Consider the following 17,314-nt stretch of genomic DNA (forward strand, 5'->3'; position numbering starts at 1 on the left):
CCTAAGCATGTCCAGCAATCCCTTCAGAATTTAACATGGATTGTATAATCTTGGTTATTCCCTGAATTTCAATTTTCTCATCCATAAAGTGGGGAAAATACTCACCCTTCAAGGTTGTGGAAGTGTGATACATAACGATACATCTGAAAGCCCATTGCCTGGTGTATATAGTAGGAGCCCAATAAATGCAGTTTCTTTTTCTCCGTTACCCACTTTCCTTGTTCTCTGATTTACCCCCCAAGTTAAGGATGTATTCTTATAGATTTCAAAGAGAATGAAAATTCTATCTCAATCACTACATTGTACTAATTTTTATTTTCTACCGTGTTTTATCTTAAATACACCTTACTTCATCTGCCCTAAAGATGCTAGGTAGACCTTGTGAGTTGACATGGGAATTTAATTACCATTATAACTGTTTCTTTATCAAGACTAAGCAGTGGATTTACAATGAAATTGCCAAATGTATTGTGTTTGACAAGGTCTATTACAGCTTTCTTCCTTTAGAAATGGGTATTTCATTGTGATGTGCTTAAAGTCTCTAGGTTTCCTGAAGAGTCAATACTGTATTCTCCTTTTTATAAATTTTAATTCTTGTTTCTCAAATTAAATTCCGCATCTCAGCCAATCATGCCACCTATGTATTTATGGTTGATTTTAAGCAATTTGATTTTGATAGTGCCTTGGTGTATTTTTCTTCGTGTTTTTTCTGCTTGGTGTTTGTTGAGCTTCTTGGATCTGTGGATTTATAGTTTCATCAAATTTGGGAAATTGTCAGCCAGCCATTATTTCTTCAAATGTTTTCCTGCTTTACGTCTTTAAATACTTTTTTTTTTTTTTTTACCTTTGGGACTTTAATTACACATATATTAGATTGATTAAAGTTGTCTCACAGCTCACCGATGCTGTTAATCCTTTTTTAAAAAGTATTTTCTACCCCTATCATTTTAGAGTTTCTATCCAGTATATTTTTCATCTCATTGTATTTTTCATCTTTAGAATCCAGTTTGGGTATTTTAAATACCTCTGTGTGTGTCTCTCTCTCTCTATGTGCTCCTGTTTTCCTTTACTTTCTTAAACATATGAAGTATAATAACTGGGGTGTATGTGATGATAATTATGTTTATTTTAGAACTGAAGGACCAATGCACAGGATCAAGAGGAAAACTGGAAAGAGTACCCTCCCCAGCTTTTAATGAACCAAACAGTCAATAAATGAATAGGAAAAAAGAATTCACCATTGAGTCACACATTTCCTTCCAACTATTAAGTCAAATAATATGTAGTTTCTTCTCATTGAGGTTGTATTTGTTCTGTCATAATCAAGTCTTCAACTTCTGTGTACAGCACAGGAGAACAAGTATGTTTATGAGGCCGTAGGGGAACTCACTGATGTTAACAGAAGATCTGAACAAAACCCAAAGCAGAATTATAAAGCAAATGTAAAACTACACGTGAAGAACTGGCATATGGTTTAGATCTGATGAGAACTGGCCCTAAATTTTTATCCATATAGTAGCTATTTTTAGTGTTCTTATCTAATAATTACCATCTGTGACATTTCTAGATTTATTTCTATTGATTTTCTCCTCATTATGGGTCATATTTTTCTGTTTCTTTGAATGCTTTTAATTTTTGATTGGGTGCCAGACAATGTAAATTTTATGTTGTTGGATGCTGTATTTTTTTTTTTTTTAAATTCTAAATAGTTTCTAGTTTTGTGCTGGATGCAGGTAAGTTACTTGTAAATAGTTTAATTCTTTTGAGGCATTTTATGATTTCTTAAGTGGGACAGAGCAATGTTTAAGTATAGTGCTAATTTGGCTCATCAGTGAAGCAGTACCCTTCAGAGTGCCCTGCCTGATGCCCTGTGTATCACAAGGTCTCTTTACTTTAGTTCCCAGGGACCACTATTTTGTAACCAGGGACCAGTACTTCCATGAGAATCTAATGCCTGATGATCTGAGATGGAGCTGAGGTGGTGATGCTAGCTAGCGCTGGGGAGCGGCTGCAAATACAGATGAAGCTTCGCTTGCTTGCCTGCCGCTCACCTCCTGCTGTGTGGCCCGGTTCCTAACAGGCCATGGACCAGTACTGGTCCGTGGCCTGGGGGTTGGGAACCCCTGCTTTAGAACATAGCCATTCCTAGACCTGTGTGAGCTCCAAGAATTCCACCTGCTTCTTCCCACAGGTTCTTTCCTTGGCTTCAGGTAGTTGTTTCACACACGTGCTGATCAGTACCCAACTGAAGAGTTGAAGGGAACTTCCTGCAGATCTCTGGAGCTCTATTGATTGTCTCCTCTCTCGTACTCTGTTCTGCCTTGGCCTCTCTGAATTCTCAGTTTTGTCCCTTGAATTTGGAGAGTCTGCCTACTCTGTTTGAGTTCCCGCTCCCTGCAGTGCAGCCTGGAAACTCTTGCCAGATGGTAAACTGGGTCAGTTCTAGGACTCATCTAATTTGTTTCTCTTCTCTTAGGACCCCCTGTCCCGCCCTGCCTATTGTCGCATGTATGTTTCATATATTTTGTCTGGCTTTTTATTTGTTTAAGGGAGGGTGGTAAATTTAGTCCCTGTTACTCCATCATGGCCAGAAGCAGAAGTCCTATTTATGTATTCGGATTTGTTCATTTCATTAATTTCATCTATAAGGTTTTTGTTTACGCTGATTTGGGGGATGACAGGCCTCTTTTAAGGCTGTTTTCATTTTTTGAAATAAAGGCCATCATTTCTCATTGTTTCCTTATGCAACTAGGAGGACAGGATTAATTTACACATTAGAATTAATTTAATTTGCATTGGTCCCTGGGCAGCAGAGAAAGTCAGGTCTCTGGGATCAAGTACCAGCCTGCTTGGGAAGCACTGCTGACCAGAACAGTGAGTTTGGCTGCCCCTGCCTCACACTGTAAGTTAGAAATGAAAAAAGCCCCATTTATTCTTTCTTTTCCTTGCAATTTTGTTGAGTAAACAAAGAACTCTATGAGCACAGGGTTTCAAATTATACTTAGTTTCAGATCTTCTCTCTGCTACTTATAAATTACATGATCTTGGGCAAATTATTGAATCTCTTTTTGTCTCTTTCTTCATCTGTAACATAGTAGTATAAAATCTACTTTTCTTAAGGTTGGTAGTGAGATTGAAAACTGCTTCATTAATTTCCAGGTGCCTGGAGGAAAAAGAGAAAACAAGGCTCCTAGGCCAACTAACTCTCATAACCCTAAGCCCATCTCTCTGCCACAGCCTGATCCCATCCCACCCCATGTACCCTAGTTTGTAGATCTCCTCCCTTTATAGCCCACACCGTCCATATGGTTCCACTCTGCAACCAGGATCTAAGAGCCTGGCCCAGGCAGCTGCTCAGGGTTCCCTCAGGTGTGTGCAAAGGCAGGTATCTGGGAAAGGCCTGTAGAGCGAAGCTGGACAGAGCCTACGGCTCCTGGGAGCGAAACCTGGAGCCACCTGCACTGCTATTGGGCTTGAAGCTAAATAGAACTAGAGTCTAAGGAAGGAAGGTAGGCTGGTTCTGCCTGGCAGTCAGATCTAACCCCAAAGTCCTACTGATTCTGCCTGCTTCATATCCTTTCATTCTGTCTCTTCTTCATCCCTATGCCACTACTTCAGTTTAGGTAACCATGTTACTCTGGAGTTACTGCAACAGTCTCCTGATAAATATGTCTTTAATTTTTCACACTGTAGCTTACATGATCTTTCTGGAGTGCACAATAGAACAAGAGATGGTGTCACTCCCCATTAATGGCTCCCCAGTGCTCTTAAATTCCTTAGATGGCACGCAAGGCCTGTGCCATCTGCTAACGCTCAGTTTATCTTTCCAGCCCAGCCTCTTCTAACAACTCTCTGTTCATTGCGCTCTATTCAACAGGTACACCTATTGAATGTTCCTTCACCCTTCCTGGCATTTCCATGTGCTGTACCTTCTGCCTGGAAACCATTTCCCTTCTGTCCTCTCTTTGCTAATCCCTTCATATCCTTAATTAAGGAGCTTGGAGAATGAGTATCTATTGTGAATGGAAACCTGGGAGGCACACCACAGCATCCGCTACACTAAGACTTTTCTTTCCCTTCTGCTTTCATATAAACAGGATCATCAAGGACCTGGCACATAAAAGGTATTTAGCAAATGTTTTCCCCTTCTCTACTTAATCCTTGGGTGGTTTTTTAGATTCTGGAATACTCAGATACACTTAGGATACTGCTGCCTATCAACAATTTCATATCACTAATATAAGCTAACATTTATTAAGTACTTATCTGTCCCTGTCACTGGGATAGGTGTATTATTGCCTTTGTTTCCTATAACCACCTATGGATAGGTGCTATTCTTCTCCTATTTTTACAGAGGAGAAACCTGAGACTCAGATTAAGTGACTTACCCAAGGCCGAATTGTGTCTCCCACAGAATTTATGTTGAAGCCCTAACCTGCTGTACCTCAGAATGTGACTCTATTTGGAGATAGGGTCTTTTAAAAGAGGTAATTAAGTTAAAATAAGGTTATTGGGGTGGGTCCTAATCCAGTGTGGTTGGTGCCCTTATAAGAGTAAATCAGGCCAGAGACATGTAGAGAGGGAAGACCATGTGAAGACACAGGGAGATGCTGGCCGTCTACAAGCCACGAAGAGAGGCCTCAGAAGAAACTAATTGACATCTTGATCTTGGACTTTTAGCGTCAAGAATGGCAAGATAAGAAATTTCTGTTGTTTAAGCCAGCCAGTCTGTTGGGGCAGCCCTAGCAAACTCATACGCAAGGTCATTAAAGCTAATGAGTACTGAATTTTGGGATTTGTACTGGCTGCCTGCCTCACAAATCCAGACACCACTGCTAAACTTATTTGAGAAGCTGTTGCGATGGCTTCTACCAATTCTAACACAGTGTGCTGGCTAGGTGGGGACTGTACAATGCAGACTGCTTCTCAACAATTATTTGCTGAACAGAACAGAAAATGCTCTAACCCTTTTAAGATGTTCTAGGAAAAAACTGTTGCAGTCTTTCCATCCCACCCAATCCCCAGCCAATCTGCCTTCTCAGGGGCAATTTCTGAAGGGGCTGCCCTACTGAGTGGCCACGTCCCACAAGACCATGGTGCAAGGAAAACCTGGCAGCAGCGAGATGGGACAGGGAGTAGCTCCTGCTAAAGCAAATGAACCAACTCCTTGGTTCAGTCTACAGCTGTGTTTCCTCAGAAGCGGCTTCCTCCAGCAGTCCCCATCTTCATTCCAGGCAAGCTTATCTTTCTTCTTGCCTCTCCCTACTTCTGAGTTTTCCTGGTGGGAGCCAAAGAAATAGATATCTTGGAAAAGAACTCATCTGAAACTATAAGCTCTTGTAAATATAATTGTTCTAATCACAATCATTCTATGACCTTGGTTTCATTTTAATAAAAGGCTCTGCCCATGATCCCTAAAGAGGGATCCAGGAATTCACTAAAGTTTGCATAAACATAATCTTTTTCTTTCTGTAGGTATAGAAGTGCCTTGCTCACAAGTGCACCTTGCATTTCCTTTTGATAGGAGAGTTTTCCCTAGATATGTAATGGAATAAACAAGAAACTCTAATCCTGTTGAGCAGAGGACAATCTTTTGTCCATATTTCTTACCAACCCAGTGGTCTCTGCCCTCAAAGTACCTGGATATTTACTTCCTCCAGACCTGGTGACCAGTATCCAGGACAGTGTATTTGCTGTGAAATCTTTACTAATGGTGTTTATATGGGATCTCTAGGTTACCCATCTACTTCCTGACACCAGGAACAGTCTGCCTCTTCCTTTGCTCTTGCTGGAGACAACAGACCACTCTTGTAAGCAAGTATAAGGGTTTTTTTGTTGTTGTTTATTCAGCTGCATAACTTGGAGAACTTCCTGCTATCAGCGAATTGCAAAATGTATGTGTGAGCAAGGCACTGAACACACCGAAACAGGAACAGATTATGATTATACAAGTATGGTACCCTTAACTCCCAGGAACATCTCAAAGATAAGGAATTAGTTCCTGTACCATAAACTAAGCACACAGAACATCTGTTGTTGTAATAGCTTCTTTCATACTAACAAAAGTCGAAAGAGATGGTTTCAGGTCAAATTTTGCCTACAAAATATTTTTCTGGTTTTAGCTCTTCTTAGAGTGCCAAATATAGGGCACTGCAGTCAGAATGATGGCTATTTCTGGAATGATCATCACCAAGATCAGAGCTCCAATCCATGCGCTTGCCCTCTTGTGCCCATCCTCTACTTCTCAGATTCTGTTCTGCCCTCTTTCTGGAACCACAACTCTCTTTCTCTGGTCAATTAGCAGCACAAGGTTTCAGAAGTGGGGAGATGTTCTATGGGGTGGAGCACTACTCATTGTCTTCCCAAATTTTTTTGCTTCTTCTCTGTAACAGCATTTTATTTTTCTATTCTGGAATATGAAGTTCTTTTTAAATTATAGTCAACATACAATATTATATTTGTTCCAGGTGGACAACATAGTTTCTATAATAGTGTTTTAAATGAGCAAACTGCCATCCTGCTAGAAGTGTTTCCAGTCTCCTTGTAAGATAGATGTAACCATATAGTCAAATTTTCACCGAAGGATTGGGGCACCTCCCATGACATTTGCTGAGAAGGAAACTGCTTGTTCTTTGGACTAATCACCTATCCTGTGAGCTGGAATAAGGAAATGATAACGATCTGCTTCAGCCATGCAGACAAAAACATCTTAGTCTAGACAAGGGCTTCCTGACATGTATCAGGTGAAATGAAACTGAACTGCCCCTTAGACCAGGGCTTGACAAACTTTTTTTTATAAAGGGTCGATAGTAAATATTTTAGGCTTTGTGGGCCACAAAGCCCCTGTCATTTTTTTTTTCTTTTTACAACGCTGAAAAAACGTAAAAACTATTCTTAGCTTGTGGGCTATAAAAAAATAGGCCATGAGCTGGATTTGGATTTGGCCTGTGAGCTATAGTTTGCTGATCACTTCTTACCTCTGGACATTTATGAGAGAAAAATAAGACTTGTAGCGTAGAGTCAGGGAAGACTTCTCTAAAGAGATGACTTAAGTAGAGATCTAGATAAAGAAAGGAGTGACTTATGTAACTATCCGGGAAGAGAGCGTGGAAGCAGGGAGTTGGAGAGCAAGGACAGAGGTCCTGAGATAGAAATGAGCATGTAATATGGGCCAGTTAGCAATGTATTGCCTAACTCCATTCTCTGCCCTACTTTATGATACTGGAGCTAGACCTGTAAACATTGCCTCTTTGCCAGCTGGCACAAGTTAGGCTTTGCCAATAAAGGGCACACTGGAGGGATAAAGCAAAGAGGAAGGAGCTTCTCCTGGTTCTGGTAATTTTTCCTTCCTGTTCTTAACAAATGGAGCATCTATCCTCTGGTGAGTTCACTGGCATCTCAACCTGCTTCTACTTGCAGCACCTTGGTGAACTTCACCATCCAGTGGGCCATAGCCAGCACTGTGTTGGTTAATATTTAACAACTAGTTCCAAGAAAAAAAAAAAGCCCTGATTTTTAGCATTCACTGACTTCCATGGTGTGAATATTCTTACCATGACCAATTTTAACACAGGTTTGGGAAAAGATGTGTAAAAGCATCTCTCTTCCCGGATAGTTACATAAGTCACTCCTTTCTTACAAGCTGTACAAACCAGCTCTAGCACACCACCGGATAACCACACCTTGTCCAGTGAGCTCTGAATTTCAGTCTTGATTGGGGTTGGCAGGGAGCTCTTCTAAGTTTGCTTCTTCCTTGGGTACTCTCCCTCAGCCCTAGAGGTAGTAGCTGTTCCCCATGCTGCTATTCCTATATTCTTTAAGATCTCATCATTATGCCCGTTAGCAGATAATCCCATTTTGCTAGTTAATAGTTCTGTATATTAAACTTTTCCTGTTCAAATAACTAGTGTGGTTTCTGACTCACAACTAGACATTTGTAGATGTGACCCTGTCTGAAGAGGCAGACCAAGATGGATATGAGAAAGGGCCAGGACCAAAGACCCATTCATAGTAATTCTAATATCAAAACCACCACTATCTGAGCAGCTGCTCTGTGCCAGGCCCAGAACTCTAATGAAATAGGCATTTTGGCTATTAAAGCCAAAGGTATCCTAGTTGGCACAGTCATCTTAATAACAGGACATGAAGTGATGATCGGTGGGTGGGACTAGGTAAACAGTTTTCATAAATCAAGTAAGTCACAGGAAAAACCTTAAGGAGCTTATACGTTTTATGGAATCTGGTCCTAAAATTGATTAGACAAAAGTAAAATTCTATCAAGGTGCATCGGGAAGGCTCTTTTCTGGCACGAACCCTCTGATATCTAATAAGCTCCGAACTCCATCTGTAGGTTTGCCACATTCTTTGTATATAACAGGGTTCTCTCCACTGTGAATTCTCAGATGCTGACTTAGATAATGAGCTTTGACTGAAGGCCTTCCCACATTCATTACACTCATAGGGCTTCTCTCAGAGGATGTTGCACAAATGAGTGTGCCACCTGAAGGACTGCCCACATTCATGACGTTTGTAGGGTTTCTCTCTTGTATGAATTCTCTGATGCTAAATAAAGTTTGAGCTCTTGTTGAGAGTTTTCCTACAGTCACTACACTTATAGGGCTTTTTTCCAGAATAAATTCTCTCACGGATTATAAGGTGTAAGTTATAACCGAAGGCTTTACCACGTTCACTACATTCATGGTCTTTCTTTCCTGTGGGAGTTTTCTTATGAGTGACGATCATTCACCTGAAACATTTCCTGTGGGCCAGCGACCACCTCAGTCTCTCCACTTTGAGATTTCTCTGCTGCTGCTCCAAAGTGCCTTCAACATCAGAGGTAGCGTCAAATGTAGTGTGGTGGCTGACGAATGACTACTTGAGATTTATTACTTGTAGGAAAATTACTGTTTGACTATCGCCATAGGAACAAAAGGCTTTTGATCATAGGGACATAACATTCTGATAACAAGCTTTCTGCTTCTGTACTCCCCGCTTGCACACCCCGGCTTATAGGTTGACAGGTAGTGAGTAGGAGAAAAATAGACCTTTGTGTTCAGACAAAATGAAGAATGGGATTTGGGGCTTAAAAACCCTGTACCTCTACATTTCGGGGCTGCTTAATTTGGGGTCTGTGTACCCCTGGCAGACCCAGCTGGCTGAATAAAGAGTGTGCTTCCTATAACTCACTAATTTCTGGTGGTCCGTGTGTCTTTCGGGGGCTGGCAGCTACAACAGTAGAGGGGCCAGCGGTGGGTTTTTCTGAGAACATCTATGATTCCACTTCAATAACAGATGATTGTGAGTTCACTGGCATCTCATAATAGCATTTTATTTTTTTACTCTGGAATGTGAAGCTCTTTTTAAATTATAGTTGACATATAATATTATATTTGTTCCAGGTGTACAATAGTGTCCATATTAGTGTTTTAATTGGGCAAACTGCCATCCTGCTAGGGGTGTTTTTCAGCCTCCTTGTAAGATAGATGTGGCCGTGTAGTCAAATTTTCACCGAAGGATTGGGGCACCTTCCATGACACTTGCTGAGAAGGAGATTGCTTGTTTTGTAGACTATTACTTCACCTATCCTGTTAGCTGGAATATGGATATGGTAATGATCCAGCTTCAGTCATGCAGACAAAAACATCTTAGCCTAGGGGATGGGTGGTTAAGTGACAATGATCCTTTGTCTTTGGGCTCTGGGTCATCTTCTGTAACAATTGATGGAAAGTGTAAATATACCTGTTCTGGATGTATGGAGAAATGACACTTGGATTAGGATTTCTGGCATGAAAAGAAAAGTTTAAAAAATATTCAGCAGACACATGAGAAAGTCTGAAAGGATATTTACTTAAAATATGAACAATAGTTATCTCATGGTGATGAGAGTAAGCAGGGGAGAGGCTTTCTTCTTTTCCCTTTCCCCCCTGCTTATCTGTTTTCTCTAATTTTTCCTTAACAGAACACTGCAAAATGTTTTTAAAAAATAAAATAAGTTTCAGGGGGGGATCTTCTTTTCAGGACTCACTCTTTAAAAATATGAGCGAAGGTAATATTTTCAAGAAATTGGGGAGTGATCACCTGATATGAGGAAAGGGAAAAGTAAGAAAGAATCATAGGGTTAGGGAAAAGGGATGTTCCTAAAGGTGGACTCTACTCTCCTAATTCTGCAACCTTTACTTCTTCCCACCCACTTCCTGCTCCATAAATCTGCAGCCACTGAAAAGGATCCCCAGTCAGCTCTCTCCTTTATTGAAGGGACAACTGCCAGTTCTGTGTCTACCTCCCTGGTACTCTCTGCCTTTCCCTTTGACTTGTTCCTTAAAAAATGAAGAGAAAGGAAAAAAAAGGAAGAAAAGAATGCATCGCCCTTTGTTTTTAAATGTCTGTAACACTTTTTGTGTTTTATCTATAAAGCTCTCTATAGTTTAAAGGAGATCAAAGCAATGCTTTGATAACTCAAGACCACTTGATTAAAAAAAATACAGTTTTTCCAGGTTAAAAGCTTCTGGTTAAAAAATCTGCAATATGCTTGCTGAAAAAAAAAATCTAACAATAATTAGTTAGCTTTTTAAAAGTAAAGTATTAAGTTGATTAATAGAGACTTACTAAACAGAAGTAAAGGTGTCAAGACAAAGTCTAGAAGAAAAGCAAGGATGTGCTGGGAGGTAAAATCATACTTTTGGAATAAATTCTAAGATCAATCTCTATTTCTAGTTTTTCCCATTTTGTTGCTAACAAGAATTTGATTTTTCAGATGCTTTTGTTTGGTGGTGGGTTGTGGTATAAAACCAAATATTAAATAGAATCTTCTTGATTAGCAACATATTCATGCTATGTTTCCTATGGTTCACAATGTTAGGGGTCAGCAAGAACAGTTTACAGTCCAGAGGCTCTAAATCTAGAGTTTGCTACAGGGAGAGGAAAGGAGGCTCATGAGAGTGTATGCAGGCTGGGAAGGAAGTTTTTGCTGTAAATTTGAAGGGTAGAAGGTAAATACTGACATTAGATGGGGTTAAGTGGTAGATAAAGCTGTATCTCACATGAGAGTTGCTTTATAGCTTAAAAAGTGTTTTGGGAGGCATGAGAAAGTTAAAAGAAAAATAATCTCAAGGCTAGCCTCTAGCGTAGGGCAGAAGTATTTTGAGTTAGGCGTCAAGAACAGAGGAGATGAGGCAGGAAGTGAATGAAATATTTTCTGGCCCTGTTTTAGGGCTTTCTAAAGCTAAGAGATGCTGGTGAAATTTTATAGTCAGATATATCAGTTTTATTTAACCTTCAGAGCTACCTTATGAGGTAGGTTATTATTATTCCTAAGTTTACAGGTGATAAAACAGGCTAAGTCTTTTACTTGAGAGGTAAGAATAGCCAACTTTTGAGTACCTACTATATGTCCTTTATACTCCCTCCTCCTCCTCTCCTTCCCCACAGAATCCTGCTCATCATCATTCTCTAGGCAAGGCTGGGTCTCCTGAGATTCACACTTGAGCTGAGTCTCTTTAGGCTGGAACTGGATGCTCAGAGCCTCCTGGGGCTGCTCCCAGAGATGCCTTCTCCTCCCATGGCTCTTCTTATGCAGGTCCATGTGCAGTACCTGGGACCTGAAGGTGATAGGCACCGTTTGGTTTATGTGGGACCAAAGCTTCCAAGGAGACTTCAGAGATCCTTCTCAGAGTCAGAACAGGGGAAAGAAGAAGAGCTAGAGTCTCATTCAGGGTTTAAGGGCAGAAAAGACAAAGATAGAAACTGCTCTACCTGGCCAGAGAGAGGTTTGAACTTGGCAACTCCCCTTACTGCTGCCCCTCTGTCCAGCCTGAAGGTCACTGATCTGGCTCCCACAACAGATCACATGTTCCCCTTCCCACCTGTGGTCTTGGTTCATCAAGTCCTTTCTCTAAATCCTCCAGCATAGTCCTACAGCTTCCTCTCCATTCTTAGGGCGATATCCAGTGTGCTTCCTATAACTCACTAATTTCTGGTGGTCCGTGTGTCTTTCGGGGGCTGGCAGCTACAACAGTAGAGGGGCCAGCGGTGGGTTTTTCTGAGAACATCTATGATTCCACTTCAATAACAGATGATTGTGAGTTCACTGGCATCTCATAATAGCATTTTATTTTTTTACTCTGGAATGTGAAGCTCTTTTTAAATTATAGTTGACATATAATATTATATTTGTTCCAGGTGTACAATAGTGTCCATATTAGTGTTTTAATTGGGCAAACTGCCATCCTGCTAGGGGTGTTTTTCAGCCTCTTTGTAAGATAGATGTGGCCATGTAGTCGAATTTTCACCAAAGGATTGGGGCACCTTCCATGACACTTGCTGAGAAGGAGATTGCTTGTTTTGTAGACTATTACTTCACCTATCCTGTTAGCTGGAATATGGATATGGTAATGATCCAGCTTCAGTCATGCAGACAAAAACATCTTAGCCTAGGGGATGGGTGGTTAAGTGACAATGATCCTTTGTCTTTGGGCTCTGGGTCATCTTCTGTAACAATTGATGGAAAGTGTAAATATACCTGTTCTGGATGTATGGAGAAATGACACTTGGATTAGGATTTCTGGCATGAAAAGAAAAGTTTAAAAAATATTCAGCAGACACATGAGAAAGTCTGAAAGGATATTTACTTAAAATATGAACAATAGTTATCTCATGGTGATGAGAGTAAGCAGGGGAGAGGCTTTCTTCTTTTCCCTTTCCCCCCTGCTTATCTGTTTTCTCTAATTTTTCCTTAACAGAACACTGCAAAATGTTTTTAAAAAATAAAATAAGTTTCAGGGGGGGATCTTCTTTTCAGGACTCACTCTTTAAAAATATGAGCGAAGGTAATATTTTCAAGAAATTGGGGAGTGATCACCTGATATGAGGAAAGGGAAAAGTAAGAAAGAATCATAGGGTTAGGGAAAAGGGATGTTCCTAAAGGTGGACTCTACTCTCCTAATTCTGCAACCTTTACTTCTTCCCACCCACTTCCTGCTCCATAAATCTGCAGCCACTGAAAAGGATCCCCAGTCAGCTCTCTCCTTTATTGAAGGGACAACTGCCAGTTCTGTGTCTACCTCCCTGGTACTCTCTGCCTTTCCCTTTGACTTGTTCCTTAAAAAATGAAGAGAAAGGAAAAAAAAGGAAGAAAAGAATGCATCGCCCTTTGTTTTTAAATGTCTGTAACACTTTTTGTGTTTTATCTATAAAGCTCTCTATAGTTTAAAGGAGATCAAAGCAATGCTTTGATAACTCAAGACCACTTGATTAAAAAAAATACAGTTTTTCCAGGTTAAAAGCTTCTGGTTAAAAAATCTGCAATATGCTTGCTGAAAAAAAAAATCTAACAATAATTAGTTAGCTTTTTAAAAGTAAAGTATTAAGTTGATTAATAGAGACTTACTAAACAGAAGTAAAGGTGTCAAGACAAAGTCTAGAAGAAAAGCAAGGATGTGCTGGGAGGTAAAATCATACTTTTGGAATAAATTCTAAGATCAATCTCTATTTCTAGTTTTTCCCATTTTGTTGCTAACAAGAATTTGATTTTTCAGATGCTTTTGTTTGGTGGTGGGTTGTGGTATAAAACCAAATATTAAATAGAATCTTCTTGATTAGCAACATATTCATGCTATGTTTCCTATGGTTCACAATGTTAGGGGTCAGCAAGAACAGTTTACAGTCCAGAGGCTCTAAATCTAGAGTTTGCTACAGGGAGAGGAAAGGAGGCTCATGAGAGTGTATGCAGGCTGGGAAGGAAGTTTTTGCTGTAAATTTGAAGGGTAGAAGGTAAATACTGACATTAGATGGGGTTAAGTGGTAGATAAAGCTGTATCTCACATGAGAGTTGCTTTATAGCTTAAAAAGTGTTTTGGGAGGCATGAGAAAGTTAAAAGAAAAATAATCTCAAGGCTAGCCTCTAGCGTAGGGCAGAAGTATTTTGAGTTAGGCGTCAAGAACAGAGGAGATGAGGCAGGAAGTGAATGAAATATTTTCTGGCCCTGTTTTAGGGCTTTCTAAAGCTAAGAGATGCTGGTGAAATTTTATAGTCAGATATATCAGTTTTATTTAACCTTCAGAGCTACCTTATGAGGTAGGTTATTATTATTCCTAAGTTTACAGGTGATAAAACAGGCTAAGTCTTTTACTTGAGAGGTAAGAATAGCCAACTTTTGAGTACCTACTATATGTCCTTTATACTCCCTCCTCCTCCTCTCCTTCCCCACAGAATCCTGCTCATCATCATTCTCTAGGCAAGGCTGGGTCTCCTGAGATTCACACTTGAGCTGAGTCTCTTTAGGCTGGAACTGGATGCTCAGAGCCTCCTGGGGCTGCTCCCAGAGATGCCTTCTCCTCCCATGGCTCTTCTTATGCAGGTCCATGTGCAGTACCTGGGACCTGAAGGTGATAGGCACCGTTTGGTTTATGTGGGACCAAAGCTTCCAAGGAGACTTCAGAGATCCTTCTCAGAGTCAGAACAGGGGAAAGAAGAAGAGCTAGAGTCTCATTCAGGGTTTAAGGGCAGAAAAGACAAAGATAGAAACTGCTCTACCTGGCCAGAGAGAGAGGTTTGAACTTGGCAACTCCCCTTACTGCTGCCCCTCTGTCCAGCCTGAAGGTCACTGATCTGGCTCCCACAACAGATCACATGTTCCCCTTCCCACCTGTGGTCTTGGTTCATCAAGTCCTTTCTCTAAATCCTCCAGCATAGTCCTACAGCTTCCTCTCCATTCTTAGGGCGATGTCCCCACATCCAGCATTGGAGCTCCTTAGGCAGGATGATCAGGAATTGTTCCAGCACCAGTAATTCCAGGACCTGTTCCTTGGTGTTCCTCTCAGGCCTCAGCCACTCACAGTAGAGTACCTGTAGTCAGCTCAGAGCCTCCTGGGGACCAGAAGTCAGCTCAGGGCCTCCTGGGGACCAGAAGTCAGCTCAGGGCCTCCTGGGGCCTCCTGGTAGCAGAGATGCCTGAAGTGTTGGTGGAAGATCTCTTGACTGAAAGAGTAGTTCCCATGTAGCTTGGTCTTATATTCCTAGGACTGTTCTTCTTTTGGCTCCATCTTCATAATCCCTTGATCTTGTGTACCTTGAAGGGCCAGAATTTTAGCTGCTGTTAGTGATACAGCCAACCTATCCTGAATTAGCTTCGTAAAAGGCTTATACAAACTGGAGTCTTTCACAGGTATTGGAGAGGCAGCCTCCTCCCAGGTGGCCCCTCCACCCTTTCTCAAATTTCTGTAGTGGCCACAGCAAAAGAAAAATGTAAGTTCCCTCTAAGGGGTTAGATCTTATTCAAAAGCCCAGGATCTGCAGCAGAGCCCTGTTATGTGGCTGCTATGAGCAAGACTTGGTCTCCTGTAAGGTGTCAGAAAAATCGAACAAGATGGGACGCACCCAGAGGCTATTAAAGCTCACAACAGCTGTCGTCGGCCAAAGACAAAAGCGTGGAAGATGAACACAGAAGCCTGTCCTCAGGATAAGCCCTGGTAGCACCACCCCCCCAGCTGAATTTCTACGCACATCCTTGGGCAGGTGCTCTCCCGAAAGTTCTGGGTAGCGTTCACTTTTCCCCTGGGATCTCGAGAAAAAAGAGGTACGGCACTGCCGCCTCCAGCCCTCTACACCATGTGACGTAACCAGTGCAGCGCAGGCCCTGGGGACCCAGGGGGAATGTGACTTGCCAGTTTTCAATGATTGATCCCTGCCACTCCGTGCAAACATGCGCAGCTTCGGCCTCGGAGTCTCTTTGCAGGGCTGCCTGCGGGGTGTGATCTCTGCAGAAACCACCTCACCTTTCAGGGCCGGTAACAGCAGCGCGCGCGGGCCAGGAAGAATCCCGGATGGTGGATGGTGGCCGCTGAGACTTCCCCTCTCAGGCCCCGGAGCGTCAGTCTGACAGTTCAGCGCACGTTTCCATCCCACCTTAAATGCAGGTGGTGAGGCTCCACGCAGGGGTTGGGGGGTGGAGGCGGGTAGGGGGCAAGGACACGAGCCTAGCGCCTCGCTCCCACAGGAGGGGCAAGAGGCGAACACTTAGCTGTGCACAACGACTTTGCGTTGCCAACGTGCCTGGATGCCTCTGGGGATTGCAGTCCCGGGACAGGTGGAGGCGGTACGGCACGAGTGAGTTAGCTGACCAGTTTGGCTGGCTGCGCTTCTCTGATCCATTTGTACTTAAGGGGCTGTCCACACAGACTGAAACCACAAGGAAAGTCCAGCCTGTGCGTGGCCTGTTGCTCGGGCATGTTCTATTTTCCAGTTTCCAGACCTGGTCAAGGGCCACAGCCTAGGGAGTAGTTACCCTCGAGGAGAAAGTATTCCCAACCACCGACTTACCCTTGTCCATTAGTAAATAAAAACAATTCCTGAAGAAAGAAGAGAAGAAAAAAGAAATCTAAGGTTTCGGTTTATTGGAGTAGGGGAAATAGGCTTTGCTGATAGAGGAAATTATTGCCTTTTTGTTTTCCGATAATAATAGAGAAATAAGCATTTGATTATTAGTTCTGGAGAAGGTCAGGTAACCATTATGAGAATGGAAAAGTACAGAACATCCAAATTAACCCGAGAGAAAAAAGAATGCAGTAGAACTCGGGTAAACCAGCAAAAATAAAAAAGAATCTAGTTGGATCGAAAGAGGAAATCAAAAGCAAAATTACAAACTAGAAGGCAATGAACTCTTCATAGTAAAATCTATGGGACCTAACAACAGCCATACTTGAAAAAGTAGTCTTAATTACTTCCCTTATTAACAAATACTGATATAAGAGAATTTAAAATTCATCTTAAGAAACTTTAAAAGCATAGGAAAATATGTGCAAAGAAACAAGATAGAGTCAGTAAAGATAAAAATTGTACTGAACGACATGGAAAAATTAAAAATAGAAGAAATAAATTCAAATGCTAATTCTTTTGCAAAGAGCAATAAAGTAGATCGACTTGTTTGGAGCCTGATTTAAAAAAAGAAATAAAAATAAACAAGAATAGGAAGGAGAAACAAAACATAAGTACAGAATCAGAAGAGATTAAAAAAATTAGAGACTATTACATTCAACTTTGGGGTAGTATATTTGAAACCTAGATGAAATAGATTATCTTCTAGCAATATATAAATTATTAAAATTGTGTGCACCAGTTAAATGTTCATAAAGCAACCTTGATTCAAAGGTGGAAGATCCCAAGAAAGTGCTGCAGAGGAATTACATTTAGATGTAACATGAAGCACTTATTTCGGGAAAACAACATTACTAAATGGGAGTCATTAAAATATTTAAGTAGAAACCAGCCACCAAGTTTAATTTGAAATAAATACTTTGCCCTAGCAAAGTATAGTTTAAC

General features: G+C 41.3%; 2 protein-coding genes across 2 annotated transcripts in view; both read right to left on the bottom strand.

The window, feature by feature from the left end:
- Positions 1 to 1,102: 1,102 nt before the first annotated feature.
- ZNF594 (zinc finger protein 594) overlaps positions 1,103 to 17,314 on the bottom strand; it is a 45,954-nt gene continuing 29,742 nt past the window's right edge. Inside the window, exon 4 of the mRNA XM_011359742.2 lies at positions 1,103 to 5,278. Within this exon, the coding sequence (XP_011358044.2) occupies positions 5,066 to 5,278 (213 nt within the window). The 3' untranslated portion in view covers positions 1,103 to 5,065. The remainder of the gene's footprint in view (positions 5,279 to 17,314) is intronic.
- ZNF232 (zinc finger protein 232) overlaps positions 8,125 to 17,314 on the bottom strand; it is a 13,553-nt gene continuing 4,363 nt past the window's right edge. Inside the window, 9 exon segments of the mRNA XM_023530617.1 lie at positions 8,125 to 8,351; positions 8,354 to 8,417; positions 8,419 to 8,903; positions 9,642 to 9,746; positions 11,473 to 11,530; positions 14,311 to 14,376; positions 14,643 to 14,690; positions 14,693 to 14,881; positions 14,929 to 15,252. Of these exon segments, the coding sequence (XP_023386385.1) occupies positions 8,125 to 8,351; positions 8,354 to 8,417; positions 8,419 to 8,903; positions 9,642 to 9,746; positions 11,473 to 11,530; positions 14,311 to 14,376; positions 14,643 to 14,690; positions 14,693 to 14,881; positions 14,929 to 15,252 (1,566 nt within the window).

This window comes from Pteropus vampyrus, unplaced genomic scaffold, assembly GCF_000151845.1.
Source record: "Pteropus vampyrus isolate Shadow unplaced genomic scaffold, Pvam_2.0 Scaffold50, whole genome shotgun sequence".
Taxonomy (NCBI): Eukaryota; Metazoa; Chordata; class Mammalia; order Chiroptera; family Pteropodidae; genus Pteropus; species Pteropus vampyrus.